Source organism: Engraulis encrasicolus, chromosome 18 (genome assembly GCF_034702125.1).
Source record: "Engraulis encrasicolus isolate BLACKSEA-1 chromosome 18, IST_EnEncr_1.0, whole genome shotgun sequence".
Taxonomy (NCBI): Eukaryota; Metazoa; Chordata; class Actinopteri; order Clupeiformes; family Engraulidae; genus Engraulis; species Engraulis encrasicolus.
In genome coordinates this window covers 45,843,660-45,859,449 of record NC_085874.1, presented here as the reverse complement: position 1 = coordinate 45,859,449, position 15,790 = coordinate 45,843,660, and the positions used below count along the sequence as shown (strand labels likewise).

Below are 15,790 nucleotides of genomic sequence, written 5' to 3'. Positions count from 1 at the left end.
CAATATCTTTGTCTTGAAGTAAAACAACTTGTGTGTTTTGTTAAACAATCGTCGTGGTGTGCTTTGTAAGTTTCCCTATGGAGCAAATGCATTGATGGCTGACTTCCTGCCACCGCCGGATGGTGCTTATATGTCTCATCAGTTTTAGCACGATCTCTCTGCAACACGGTGTAAAAATATAAACTCTTCCTTGCTTAATTGCACAAAGCAAGTGTTCAAATTAAAGGATGTAGAGTTATATTTCGGAAATTTGTACACAAACCTTATGCAATTTGACGAAATCTCAGCGTCGGTCAGGGAAACCGCTTCTACCCCATTTTCCTGTTTTTCGCCGAGCTGTGGTCAACTTGTTGTCGACCGCTGCTCTCTTGTGGCGGTTTCCGTGTACTGCAGGACGTTTGGAAATGACACGCAGGATGTTTTTCAGATCGATTTTTTTTTGTGTCAGCGTGGAGAGGGCTTTGAATTTGATGAGACATATATGATGCATCCGGCGCGATAGGGTTAAGCCCCAAAATAGTGGCATACCCCTTTAATGAAATTGGAATGTCATCCTATCCAACCACTGTGCCGTCCATCACAAAGTTGTTCAGTAATTAATCAGTGCTCTGTCCATACATCACAAAGTTTGTCCAGTGCTGAACGTAGGTAGGTCCTATCTTGACCCAGTGTCCTCCTCCCCAGGGGTGTAGTGGGTGCGGTACGCAGGGGTACGCAGTCCACCCACTTCTCCTGAAATGAGATTTAAAAAAAATCTTCTGCCCATGTTTGAATACAAAAATAAATTATCACATAGCAGTATTGCAGGTGACTGACCAAACAGATGAAAATGGAGAAGCAATGACTGTAGATTAAGGACAATTGGGGGGTTTAACATGTTAATTTGCTTAATTATTTGATGACGTTAAAAATTGCGTACCCTCACTTTAAAAATCCCCACTACACCACTGCTCCTCCCGAACCCTGTGTGTAGGACTTTGAGGAGGGCTGTTCCCTGCTGGTGAGGTGTGGTGCTCTGCAGCTCAGGGACCAGGAGCTACTCCTGCTGACAGAAACAGAAGAGGGGGCCCCACACACGGCCTCCTTCCTCAGGGCCGTCCTTCATCCATTCATAAAGACCTACCAGGTACAGTAGACATGCCAAGCAGTTGCACATCAATCAATTCTTCTTCTGCTGAATCAGTCTTAAGACTGTATGCATGCATAGTCTTATCACTCCACAATTGTAATGTATTCAAGTTATGTGAGTTGTGCGTAATGTATGGAAGTGATTTCATTCATTTGGGGCCTTACAGAAATTAAGCATTTTGCTGTGTGTTACATTTGGGTCATTATTTGTTTATTTGACTGGGACCGCATATTGATGGACGTATGAAAGCACAAAAATAATGTATTTGGTCTGCAGTATGGGCCTAACATACATTTTCGTTGAACTATTTAACTATCTTTTTATTACACAGTACAATATGTCCAATATGTGTGACAGTGCACCTGTCCAGAATGCTATTGCATAAAATATCACATAAAAATGTGTTCCTGTGGGTAGGTGGTGATCCAGTATTTGACGGAAAACAGTGGCCGAGGCATCACGGAGAGGCAGTACATACCAGCAGTCCGCTCCTACACCCTTAAACTCCTGCTCGCAGGTGAGAGGCCCTCAACACAGAGCTTCATCAGGGCTGATAGTATTCAGGCTCCATGCCAGCACGTCTGGTACCATCGCCCCCCATCGCTGTGTTGATGCTGGTGTATTCATTCACCATGTGTAGACAGACAGATGCAGGGCTGATAGTATTCAGGCTCCATGCCTGATTTCAGGCTTGACAGAGTTTGCAAAAATAAAAACATTGGTAAGAATTAGCCATTAGGTTATTCTTATCTCAGAAAGTGTTACAGGTTCAGGGGTTTCTTCTACTATCAGGCTTGAATAATGGTCATACACAGGCTATTAAATGTTTGAATAATGTGTCAAAATAGGCCTACGTTACGTCACTATGCAGTATCTTGTCGTCGTTAGAGCAGGGGAAAAAGTTCAGGCTCAGGATTTTTTTTCACTATCACCCCTGCTTTATTGGAAAGCACCAATCGAGCCTGATTATCATCGACTTTCAAATCTCTTCGAGAGTTGGTCTGAAGCATATCAATTAACATTTCCCAAACGGCATTTCCCAAATGGCCTCCCTTGGTTTGCTAATGATTGTTTGCTTCCCAACAAAGTGGGAGGAGTTCCCGTATTTGCGGGAACTCAGAAAGTTCTTGCATTGCTCTTGACCTGACTGGTAGCAACGCTGAAGCTGTTGCGTCACTAGGATGGCACAGCCTGGCTAGCACCAATCATCAATTCATTAATTTGTCTCATATCACGCACTTGTGCACTTCGGGCACTACGTATGTTTCATTGCGTAGGGTGCTTACGCTGAAAATATTGGTAAATTCAGTTCACTGAAAGTTCCCGGATCCTGCCCTAACAATATGATACGATACAATACAATATGATTACCCTTTATTGTCAGTTTTCACTGAAAGACTATTGCACAACTGACAAAAAAGACAGAGGACACAGGCCTATATACAGACATACAGTTGTGCTCATATGTTTACATACCCCAGCAGAATAAACGCTTTCTTCGCGATTTCTCACAAAATATGAAGGATTACACAAAACCTTTTTTTTTCACTCATTGCTGTGACTAGCTTAAGATATTTATTAGCAATATTCTGTGTTTACTCTTTCAAAAGCATGATCACAACCCAAACTACCCAAATGACCCTGTTCAAAAGTTTACATACCCTAGTTGCTAATGCTGAATATGGCCCTGTTTAACATCAGGGACCGCTCTAAATTGTTTGTGGTAGTTGTGGATAAGGCTCTTAATGTTCTCAGATGACAGAACAGCACATTCTTCCTGGCAGGATGGTTGTTTCCTATAATATTTTTGGGTGTCTTGCTGGAACCTCACATTTGAGGTTTCCCCTGAATGGCTCAATGATGTTGAGATCAGGAGAGTGAGACGGTCGCTCAAAAACTTCATTTTATTCTTTCTGAAGCTAATGACGGGTTGATTTGGCTTTCTGTGTTGAAATATTGTCATGTTGGCATGTCCAAACAATGGACCATGTGCAGTTTCAAGGCTGATGTGTGTCAAGTTTCCTCCAGTATTTTTCACAGGGCAATGTATTCATCATTCTGCGAGTATGGATCAAAAGTATAATGCATTTGTAACTCAAATGTCCCCATGAAATCAGTGGTCCATGACCATGTTTCACAGAAGGGTATGGTGTAACTTTCATCATAGGCTCCATTGACTGTTCTCCAAATGGTACTGTTAATAGTGGCCTAAAAAAGTTCCATATTGATCTCATTTTTCCAAATGACTTTGTCACAGGCATTTTGATGCTTCTCACTGTGCTATTTGGTGTATCATATGCAAAATAACATGTTTGCATTTTTGTGGTAATGGCTTTCTCCTGGCAACCCCCAACAGCCCATCTTTCCTCAAGTGCCAACATTTTTTCATGTTGTCCTATATTTCACCTGAAGTTATTTTTTGGTTGTCCTATGCCTCCTGAACAATTTCCCTTGCAATGATCATTGCAATGCAATGATTCCCTTGCCCATTGGCTTGATTCCAACCAAACTCCTCATATTGCATTTCTGAATTGAAATTCCAACGGTGCCAACATGACAATATTTCGACACAGAAAGCCAAATCAACCCGTCATTAGCTTCAGAAAGAATAAAATGAAGGTTTTTGAGCGACCATCTCACTCTCCTGATCTCAACATCATTGAGCCACTCAGGGGAAACCTCAAATGTGAGGTTCCAGCAAGACACCCAAAGATATTATAGGAAACAACCATTCTGCCAGGAAGAATGTGCTGTTTTGTCATCTGAGAACATTAAGAGCCTTATCCACAACTACCACAAACAATTTAGAGCGGTCCCTGATGTTAAACAGGGCCATATTCAGCATCAGAAACTAGGGTATGTAAACTTTTGAACAGGGTCATTTGGGTAGTTTGGGTTGTGATCATGCTTTTGAAAGAGTAAACACAGAATATTGCTAATAAATATCTTAAGCCAGTCACTGGCCATGAGTGAAAAAAAAGGTTTTGTATAATTCTTCATATTTTGTGAGAAATCGCAGAGAAAGCGTATATTCTGCTGGGGTATGTAAACATATGAGCACCACTGTACGTGCATGCATACAAACATTATATACAACCCACATAACTTGAGGATCCTACCAACATGGAGTGATAACTCTATGCAGTTTCATGACTGATTTAACAACGGTCAAAAACCCTTGCTGCAATTCCCTTAATTCTGTGAGTAATGTTGCTGAGACACCAACCTTTTCATGCCAAGCCAAGTATTATATGTGAGATCAGTGTTTCCCACAGAAATTTTGGAAACTATGGGGGCAGCCGGGATTTTTTTTTGTCCGGGGGGGGGGGGGGGGGGGGGGGGGGGGGGGGTCTTTTCACGGGCCTTTTTTTGGGGGGGGGGGGGGGTTATTCACGCAGTGTAAATGCAAAATGGCAAAACAATGAGTACAGTATGACATTGGCGCATGGAGAAACTATAGGCCTACGCCTACATTTCAGCCATTTATATTTTGAGAAATAAGGCTACATAATACACATGCAGGGGTCTATGTAATGAAAAAAATAATAAAACAAAATAGGAGCAGAGATAAGAATTTAAGATTGCTGTGAAATTGTTAACGCATTAACAAAAAGGGTCTAAGAGGGTAGGCTATGCCTTTTCCACACACACATTCTACATGAGGGGTGCTGGTCACAAGGTCAGTTTTTCAAAATTCCTCCCATTAAAAGGGCTGAACAACATATTACACATGTATGTCTATATTCACATTCATTACACATTCATTTCTATATGCAGCCCGATGTCTCCTCTGCCTTGTCAATGAAGGCCTGTCACCTAACTCATTACAACTGTAAAACAAAGCCTGGGGAGTGTTAGTAAACTCATCCCAACTGTCCCTTCTCGGAAGGTTTTTTTTTATTGCTCCCAAACCCAAGTTAACTACAACAACTTGACAAGGCTTTTGATCCCTCTCTCTTTCAAGCACCAGGAGGAAAATGCGAAGGAAATCGTAATTGAAATCGCTTTTAACAAACACGGAAATCGTTAAAAAAAAAAAAAAAAAAAAAAAGTAAAAAAAAAAAAAAAATTTTTTTTTTTTTTTTTTTTTTTTTACATTTTCGGAAACTATGGCGGCCAAATTTAAACTATGGCGGGCCGCCATAGTTTCCTCAATGTATGGGAAACACTGGGTGAAGGAAATGTACTGTAAATACAAGCACCAGACGCTGTGCAATGTAAACAGTAGCCAACCAATATTTCAGCTAGCTACAGTAATGGTATGCTCGCCCGTCACTTCCAGTGAGGGCACTTTTCCACAACACTATGCCGTAAAGACCTCAGTCCACTGTGTGCACTATGCACTAACCTTCACTGCACTGACGCAAGTGTGCGATATGAGACATGAGATTATGTTTCGTCTAATGACTACATACCGTTGCGCCGAATGGTGTCACCTACCTTCAGACACCTACAGTAGTGCATCCACTCAATTTAATTTTTTCATTTCATTTTAATTTCTTTTCATGGGCAAATGTGACCTAGGTTAAGAAGATGGGCTTTACTGAATATCAGAAGGTTGCATCTCCATTGCACTCCATGACTGAGGTGCCCTTGAGCAAAGCACCTAACCCCACACTGCTCCAGGGTCTGTAACCAATACCCTGTAAATTAAAGATAACTCCAAGTGGCTTTGGACAAAAGCCTCAACTAATATTAAAGTACTTTGTATGTATTAATTCTTTTGGTAACGCTTTACTTTACGGTACAGTTACCATATGTAATTACTGTGTACTTTCTGGGTAAGAACAGGTTATCAGAGAGACGTTACATGTATCTAATGGGTAAAAAGGGGGTAATTACAATGTAAATACCATTAATTGGGTAACAACAGGGTAACAAAGAGAAGTTCGATGATAAGATGGTTAGAAAATATGCAGTAGTTTCATAGTGATTCTTCAGATGTGTGTATTACATAGTATTTACTTTGTAATTACCCCTTTTGTACCCGTTAAGATACCATGTAACTTCTGTCTGTTACCCTGTTGTTACGCAGAAAGCACACAGTAAATACTGTACCGTAAAATAAAGCGTTACTCTTTTTTTGGTTCAATTGTCCCTGGCAGGCGAGCTGGACACCTATGAGGCACTGTCCTCCGACACGCACAAGAATGTTCTACATGCCCTTCTGAGGATGGAGGCCGTCACCAAAGCAAAAACGTAACATGCACCTCAATATCAGGGTTGCCAGATGAGGCTGGTGATTTTCAGCCCAAAAAAATGCTCAAAACCAGACTAGAAACACAAAATCCCGCCCAATGATGCCTGATGAAGACGTAGATGGTCGAAACATGTTGGCATTTTAATTTCAATTATGAGTAGCCACAGATAATAAAGGCTTTTTAATATACCTCCTTCTTCGGACTGATTCACCTCTGAGTGCCTGGGACCTTCTGCTTTCCTAATCCCACCCAATTCTATTGATTTCTATGGCAAAAATTGGGCGGGTTTTTCTGCTAAATGCCATTTTTACCCGCACAAGGCCATGCTAAGCAGCCCAATTAGGCGGGAAGCAGCCCAATCTGGCAACACTGCTCAATATCTTTGACTCATTCCATCCTTTCAGGTCATACATGTATAGCCGGCCTGGCTGTCACGACTTATCCGTTTTACCCGGGACCCGACATCATTTTAATGTTATTCAGCTTCACATGAAATATGACATATTTTGTAAAGGAATCTTAGAAAATGCATTTGCAATACAATTAAGTTGTACTCAGGGAACCTAGAGAAGGTGGTGTTTGTTTAAAAGGTGGCTGCCTTCAATATAGGCCTAAAGTGAAGGGGGAAATCCTGGTTTATGTTCATAGTACGGTCCTCGGAGGACGTTCACAGCCCTCGGATGAATTTGAAGTGGCCCTTCGAATGAAAAAGGTTCCCCATCCCTGACCTAGACTCTCTACAAGCGCTGGTCAGGCCAAGTTGTGTGCTGCTGGTTTAAACTACAATCAGTCAATCAGAAAGGCAGTGGTACTACCAAGTGACATGATGGACCTTGATGAAGTCATGACTATACCTGTCGGTGACCTGAGATAGTGTTGACAGTCCATTCTTGTCTTTCTGTTTTAGGGGTGACCAGGGTGAGTTTAAAGTCGACAAAGGTGCCATCCAGAGAATTGGAGACATTTTAGGTACATGACGCATATTGTTGTTAACAGTTTAACAGTCATTTTTGTTATACTGCTGTATTATTTAAATGCATATTTATCTCATAGAATGTCAATGAACATTTTTTTACTCAGACTCAAAACTGAAACGTGGCATGCATCTAATGTATGTAATTAATTTTAGTTGTTTACATGTAATTTGAAAATGCTGTATGCTGCCCATTCACATTTTCTTGGCCACACTTTGCCCCAGGGCTTTGAACCAGATTTTTCTTTTCAATTGGTTCGTGCCGATCAGGGTGGACAGGGACCACAACAGACACAGGCAGTGCACTGTAAATTAAGGATGTGTCGATGGGCTGCCTTTTTCTAAATCGTGGGCCCATCTCTCAGGGAAAATTTGATATCGTTCAGTGATGCTGTCTGGGCCTGTGATGGAGTGACCATCACATTAGGGTTTTGGATGTTTTCTGACTGTCACACCAAAAAGTCTGGCTCTTTGGTGTAGTGGTCAGAGCCCCAGTTTACTACCCCTGAAGGTCTGGGTTAGAGTCCCGGCTGGGCAACTCTACTCCCCTTTGCTACAGGGCCTCATGAACAAAGTAGCTATTGACGATTTTGTGGAGTTTGTTCATATAGTTATGCTGAACAGCTTTTGAACCACAATATAATGCAGTCAAAATGTTCTGCAGTAGTAAAAGTGAACAATTCTCTCGAAACACATTCACCAATCATAGATATTTCAGGCTGCAAAACTTACTGTGCTTTGGACAGACCAGTCAGTATTAGCCTATTACTTAGTGAATATTCACAACAATATCAAATTTGTGAATGGGCAGCTTAAAACTTAAAAAATAAATGACTAAAATGACATGCTGGCGCTTTAAATTACTCTATTTACAACATGTTTTGTTTTGTCTTTGCAGCAGGGAGGATACCGCCTCAATCAGCAGCATACTCCAGACTGTGAAAACCATTTGAGACGACATCAAAAATGGCTGAAGTGAGGCTGTGGGTGCATTCCAATATGCTACCTTGCGTCCTCCACCTTGCTTGTGGCCTCGCCTCGCCTCCTGGCTCCACAAACAATTAAGTTTCCCCGCTGTCGGCCTAGCCAAAACAATTTTTGGGGGACGTTCTTCATTCACCATCCAGTTTGCAAACGGCAAAATGACTTTACAATTGAGCTTTTGCAAGATATTGAAATACAATGCTGTGTCAGTGATGTCATCATGACATATTACTTCCTGGTACAAGGCCACAAGTGCAAGTGGAGGACGCAAGGTTGCATATTGGAATGCACTCTGTGTGAATGCGCTGTACTGAAAACTACTGTAGTAGAATATTCTGAATTAATTAGTATCTACCTCCTCCCACCATTTACGCATCACATAACCTGATGTGCCTCAGTCAAACCAATCTGTCTTACAACACTACCTTCATTCAAAGAAAAGCAGTAGGGTATAATGACAGAAAAATATTTTAGAGAGCGTAACAGGTCATTAGTGTATGTAGTAGACCTACTTTCAAAAAAGATATACGTTTGCAGAACTGTATTAGGCAGTGGCTTTCTCGTCATGCTTTTGCACATCACCATCCTTAAAGGGGTATGCCACTATTTTGGGGCTTAATACAGTTAAAATCGTTGGCTGGGGTTTATAAAGGTGGTTAAGTGTCTTATTTTTCATGTTAAGCATTGTCTTGTTTTAAGACAAGTTAGAAGAGGTAGTATGTAGCTAAGCTAGTGAAAGTCAATGGATCACTGTAGCATGTAGCATGCTACACGGATGCGTTGACTTTCACTAGCTTAGCGACATGCTCCCTCTTTTAACTTGTCTTAAAACAAGACAACGGCTTACATGAAAAATAAGACACTTTACCACCTTTATAAACCCTGGCCAGCGAGTTTAACTGTATTAAGCCCCAAAATAGTGACATACCCCTTTAAGCATAGACATTGCCATTGTTAGAGACATTTCTGAATCATGACTGCAATTTTATTCGAGGCTTTAGCCTGGCCAGGTAAAGCATCTACAATGTTTCTCTGCTGGAGATGCAAAGGGTGTGTCTAGCTTCCCTTACGAAAATCGACCGTTAGTTTTACTCTGAAAACTAACCATGGTTTTACCACGGTTTATAATTGAAGAGTTCAGATGCAAAACCCCCTAACTCCATTTCTGAAGACCTGCACTTCTATATTTTTAGAGAACTGGGTTGTTGGTTTGGTTTACATTCATGTACTTGATAATGCATATAAATAGTTATATTACATAAATAAAATGTAAAAATATGCAATTTTGATAGCTTTGTATTAAATAAAAATGAATTAAGATTAATTTCTGAAAAGGCACTTAGGGGGTTTTGCATCTGAACTCTTCAATTATTCATTAAATTTCACTTAGCTGCCACTTTTTATCCAACGCACCTATTGGTGGCAGTCCTTGGAGCAATGTGGGGCTAGGTGCCTTGCTCAAGGGCACTTCAGTCATGGATGGAGGTGTAGGGAGAGGTAAGAGTGAGCTTCGAACCTGTAACTCTGTGGACTTCAGTCCAACTCCCGAACCATCACACCATGGCTGTGAACAAGTTTTCATGATTTTTTTGGGTGACCATGAAACCCACAATTAGCTATGTTTTTTTGAGCATGGTTTGTGACTGCTTAAACCATAGACACAAACCATGCTGAAAAAAACATGAAAACGATGGGTAACCATGATCCATGGTTAGTCAGGAACCACGGTTTTCATGGTTACCCAAAAAAACATGGATAAGCCATAGCAATACTATGGTTGGTTCAGAGTACTTAGAGAAACCATGCCTGATTTTCATAAGGGTTGCGTTCACAAAATGCCTCTCTGTACGCCACTGGTTGCGGCGTTAAGTAGACTGCCCGTTTCTTCACCCACCTGTTAACTGAACTACAGTAATGTGTGCGTTATTGCCTTGAGGTAAAAAAAAAACTTGCCAATCGCTGGTAGATGGTCAAAATTGATTGATTACCAGGTTCAGGGGAATTGGAGATGTAGATGGTTTTTTGGCCAGATTAATGTCTCAGTCGCGATTGCCAGGCTAATTCCTGAGTGCAGGCTATCTATCTGCATGTTTACCATTATCTGTAGGTGAACTTAACCAGGGATCCATTTCTTGATTTGTGTTGTTGCTAACCGTCTTAAGACGTCTTCCCGTTCCCTTGGATTTAGTGGGGAGCGTCGCTGTCGAGAGACAGTTGAGTAGCTCTTACGAGGGACTTTGCTAACGACGATAGCAAAGATGCTTTCGAGAAACGGAGCCCAGGTTTATTACCTAACCATGGTCATGGAATTACCCCCCCCCTGACGTCTTGAGTCTGCACAGCTGTAGTCTAGTCCAGCCCTGGTCAAAATTGATTGATTACCAGGTTCAGGGGAATTGGAGATGTAGATTTTGGCCAGATTAATGTCTCAGTCGCGATAGCCAGGCTAATTCCTGAGTTCCCAACAGAGGAATGAAGTGATTGGGCATCTCTATCTCTCTGATGGGTTGTTCTGCATCTCCAGACAGTAGGCCTATGTTGTTTACGATTTTACCCCAGCCCGCTGATCTCCTTCTCTCACCTGAATGACACCTGCAGACTATATATTAGCATGTTTACCATTATCTCTAGGTGAACTAAACCAGGTTTATTACTTAACCATGGTCTTGGAATTACCACCCAACACACCCCCCCCCCCCCCCCCCCCCCCCCTCCCCTCCCCCCCTGACGTCTTGAGTCTGCACAGCTGTAGTCCAGTCCAGCCCAGTCCAGCCATGGATGCCTGATTTGGTCTGAGGGTGGTACCCTGCGGGGCAGCCACGGCCACCGGTGTGTGAATGGGTGAATGTGAGGCATACAATGTGAAGCGCTTTCAGTGCTCGAAGGAGTGGAAAGGCGCTATATAAATGCAGTCCATTTACCATTTACCATTTGAGTCTGCACAGCTGTAGTCCTGAAGAATGCTCTGCAAGTTCATCTGCAGGACAAATCATGTCTTTGCTATCACAAAGTGATGACACTGAATAGTGGTGGAGAGAATGCAATGCTTCCTTTAGCTGGAAGTGGGCCCCTGATCAAAGTTTTTGTTTTTACATTTGTCTTTGCACGTTATTGCGTTATATTTTGCTGTGCAGGGCCCATGTAATCATAGAATCTTACCAATATAGTGATATAATGACTTACATCAAACATTCGGCGTCTAACTGTGCTGCCAAAACAACTATTTGAGAGTAGTTTGTTAAGCACATGGACCAATAGCTAGCTAGCAGTATACAGTACATACTGCAAATATACATAAAAATGCATAAAAGGTTTACCTAGCTACTGTACCTAACCTCATCAGTATTTCTGCAGACTTTCAGTATTTCTGGTCGTGGTACCATGTGAATTATGTTGTCTGATTTCAATGTACAGCCTTAAAATAATGTTGCAATAAAGTACTTGCACTAATATGTATAAATAACTTCTCTGTGTGTTTTGTTTCCCCCAGCTTTTGCATTTGCACATGTAATACCATTGGAGGCAAAAAAAACAATTGGTCCCCTAGGGGAAATTCTTTCTCTGCACTTTATCCCATTTGGACTAGTGAATCACATTGAAGTACACACACTAGTCCATAGCAGTGGGCTGCCTGCTGAGTGGCTCACTGTCACACTGCTCCCCGGGCGCACTTCAGTTATGGTCCGGTCGGGCATTGAACCGGGAACCCTTGGGTTGCCAACCCAGTGCTCTAACCACTGAGCCACGACTGCCCCCGTCATTGCCATTGCGCACGTCTGTCCGGTTCCCTATGGTGGTTGTGGGCCCCTATTTTCAGAAAAATGTAAAAAAAAATATATGTATATAGGGGCCCACAAGGGTGCCGGGAAATGCCTGCTATGCCAGATGGCCAGTCCATGGATGCCCAATTAGATCTGAGGAATGCTCTGAATGTCCATCCCCGTAGACTGGGTTGACAGCGGGGAAACTTAACTTAGTGTTGGCTGTGCCTCGGTTCATGTCAGATATGCGAGGCGCACGTGTAGTCTCTAACACAGTTTTGCACAAAAGCTAAAATAACGTTTCTTGCGTGTCGAAAATGAGTGGACTTACAACCTTTCAAATTCACTGTCATCATATGTGAAATCCGGAGCACATGCCAAACGGGATGCGGATTTAGCTTGACTCGCTCCATTAACTCGCATTCAAAATTTTGAGAGCTCCAGCCCCACGGATCGGAAGTAGAAGGGCGTGACTTAGGTGCCCCATGGGTAGTAGGATGTCCGGAATGGTCCCCAGTTAGAGGAACTGCACGTCTACCGGGTTCCCTCTGGTGGGTGTGGCAATGAGGGGGCTAAACTGGCACCTTAAAAATGGGCAAGATCAGCTGGTGAGGTTACCACAACACTTGTTGTTGTTGTTGTTGCTCTTCTTCTCGTTATTACAAGTAGGCTACTAGTATTATTAATATTAAGAGTTTGTTCATAATTGAGCAACAAGGTATCCATATTATTTTAGCAAATCCTACTCACTGAGTTTTAGCCTATTTAGCCTATACGCTTGTGTTTTGACATGGATTTACGCACATGCTGTTCATGAGAAAATGTGCCCCGACCAAAACTATTCCTAAACCTAATCTGTCAGTAAAGGCATGTTTTTGCACTCATAGGCTATTTTCGTCTGAAAAGACGTGCACACATTGGCTTTGAGTAAAAGATGCCGTTTTGGCGTGGTATGCATCTCGTGGTTTTATAACAGGTGAAAGAGATCTAGTAAAATAGGCTTTGGTCGTAACATTGACCTATCGGAAGAATGGGTTTCATTCATTTCAGAACACACATATGTCGAAATAATGGGCTGCAGGATCACTGGGAAATTTTCAGAGTATTGATGGGTCTGACCAAAGGGGCTTTGGAGAAACGGGCAGACTCCATTATAGAGTGTAAGCGCACAAGATTTATTCAAATGCATCCACCAGTTCAAAAGTTATCACACAACCAAACTTTTGGCCATCTTGAAAGTGTTGGTCTCCAAAATGTAATCAGTTCCTGTACTTAATATCTAGTGTTAGCAACACACAAGGTTCGAAGTAAATGAAGGAACTCATTTCCTTATGGAAACTTTACTGTAATGAGTTTTGATGGATAGATGTAGCACATAGATAAAACAGGTTTTTATTTAATGAAGACAGATCATTGTGTGCAAGGCACACAACAAGATACAGGACTCCCCATGACTGCCTGCCATGTACATTTTGTCATGGAACACAGTGTGTGATTTATGGATTGGGTAAAGCTGTTTGTGTTGGCAGGCTACCAAAGCATTGCAAAACTATCCAATCTTATTCCAAACATCCTGGCAGAAACTAATGTGTTGGCAAATATAAGTAGACTGCATTTCCGCAGAGACAATGCTATTAGTATGCTTGAAGCTTATGCGCACACACACACACACACACACACACACACACACACACACACACACACACACACACACACACACCTTTCAGCAATGGGTGGGTAGGGAGAGGTAAGGGTGGGATTCGAACCTGCAACCCTCTGACAGACCAACACCCTACCCATTAGGCCACTGCCACTTACTGTATACAGTGGCTACAGCAGCATATTAGGCTATGGTTTCCCAGGCGACAGTAGAGTTCCAAAGTTCCAAACGGAGGAAAAACGGGTCTGGTGAACGAATTAAAGGAGGTACGCTAATTTCCAATGCAAGCACGCGAGCCCTTTTCGAGCCGGTCGTTTTGGTGTTCGAACCGCGTCTCTATCTCGAACGCTGTGCTGAAAATTAGCAGGCATGCAGTCTATGGCGATTTCCATAGGATTTCACCCATATGTTGAGGGTAACATCCAGGGGGTCAAGATTTGGCTGGTTAGCTTCACCCAGGACTGGACTGTGGGAGAAATAGGGCCCGGGCACTTTTGATTTAAAGGGCCCCTCATAATTATTATTATTTTTTTTACATTTCTGAAAATAGGGGCCCACAAGGGTACTGGCCCACCGGGAAAAGCCCGGTATGCCAAATGGCCAGTCCAGCCCTGGCTTTGCCGATTAGCAAAGCACTTCCTTGTCGCCTTTTCACAAACTCGCTCATTTCCGACGGCACTTCGGTCAATGATGATTGGTCGGTGCGCGAGTTTAGTGTTGGGCACATAGACCTATGTAGGTATGTGGTTGGGCACCTTATAATACCTCCATGCATCCAATGCCTGTCTTCCATATAGCTTTCTCGTCAACCTCACTGTGGTCAGTAACGTGGCAAGTAATTGGCTGAGTAAACTGGTTCCGGAAATGAGCTCCATGAAACTTCATTTTAGAAACTGAAAATGTTGTTACATTTTGGCTGAATTCACTAGCCTAGCATTTCCCATTGAAATGACTGGGGGCGGGACTTATTCACTCTCTCCAGTTCTTATACTACCTCCATGGCAACATCAGATGCTGACTTGGTGCTGCCTTATACCCAAAATGCTGTGCGCCACCTCCCTCTCAACGGGGAACCTGAAAACAAACATGGCTACCACCCAAGCTACTACCTTATAATGCTCTTTATTCTGACACGTTTGTACTTAAATATTGAGAATCAAAAGGATAAATCAACATTGTAGTATCTAAATATGCGGTCGCTAGGTCTATAAATAGCCTATTTTACGATTCTGCCGTCTGGCGGTAGCCTGATAAACCAGACTAAATGTGGATGTCTAATTTAGTCTGGCCTCGATGCATAATACATCCGAAGATTGTTGATGAGAACAACCTTCCCTCAAAACCCTGCCCGCTTTGATTCAAAACACATATTTGCGTTGTAATTGGTTTGCCAGATTCATGGCATTCTGGCTTCATTCAATCATTATGCGAGCTTCATTCAATCATTATGCGAGGCCAGACCCACCCGTAGACAAAACATTTTGCCGTCCAGCGAGTGGCGCTGGTTCACCAGGCTAGTCTGGCGGCCTTTCACCGCTCAAATAGCCTATGTAAGCTAAGCACTAATGTGATGAACGTAACTCCCACCATAGAATCGCCTTAACATCAAATGCGTATGGTAGCGCACTCGTTAGTGCCGTTTGTAACGACCGCCTCATCAGCTAACTTCACTTATCTGATCAGAGACCTATTTATGTAGGAGGGCAGTGTAACACCCACCAACGTAATAACTTCCCACAATGCACAATCTCACAATGCACACTTTTTTTATTACGCTGGCAGGGTTATTACGTTGGTGGGAAGTTATTATGTTGGTGGGTGTTACAGGGCAGTCATCGATCCACTACCTTCCGATCCAAACGCAGCCCTAGTGTCTTTCTTGGGGCTTAATCGCTTCCCACTAGTGCCATCATGGCATCAAGGTACTAGGTTATGTATTCTGGGTTATTTCTCTATCAGGGGACCACGATGAGCAATTTACCACAGGTTTCGATTGGTAACCTCACCAGCTCACCGAGCCTATTTTAAACCCCAGTTAATGATGTCCCGCCCACCAACAAAAATGTCTGGCAGTGGCCATTT

The 15,790-nt window shown here is 42.6% G+C and overlaps 1 protein-coding gene across 1 annotated transcript in view; it reads left to right on the top strand.

Annotated features, from left to right (window-relative positions):
• gnpat2 (glyceronephosphate O-acyltransferase 2) overlaps window positions 1–8,924 on the top strand; it is a 53,456-nt gene extending 44,532 nt beyond the window's left edge. The window contains exons 14-18 of the mRNA XM_063223698.1: window positions 974–1,126; window positions 1,547–1,646; window positions 6,235–6,328; window positions 7,238–7,299; window positions 8,202–8,924. Of these exons, the coding sequence (XP_063079768.1) occupies window positions 974–1,126; window positions 1,547–1,646; window positions 6,235–6,328; window positions 7,238–7,299; window positions 8,202–8,245 (453 nt within the window). The 3' untranslated portion in view covers window positions 8,246–8,924. The remainder of the gene's footprint in view (window positions 1–973; window positions 1,127–1,546; window positions 1,647–6,234; window positions 6,329–7,237; window positions 7,300–8,201) is intronic.
• Window positions 8,925–15,790: the final 6,866 nt, after the last annotated feature.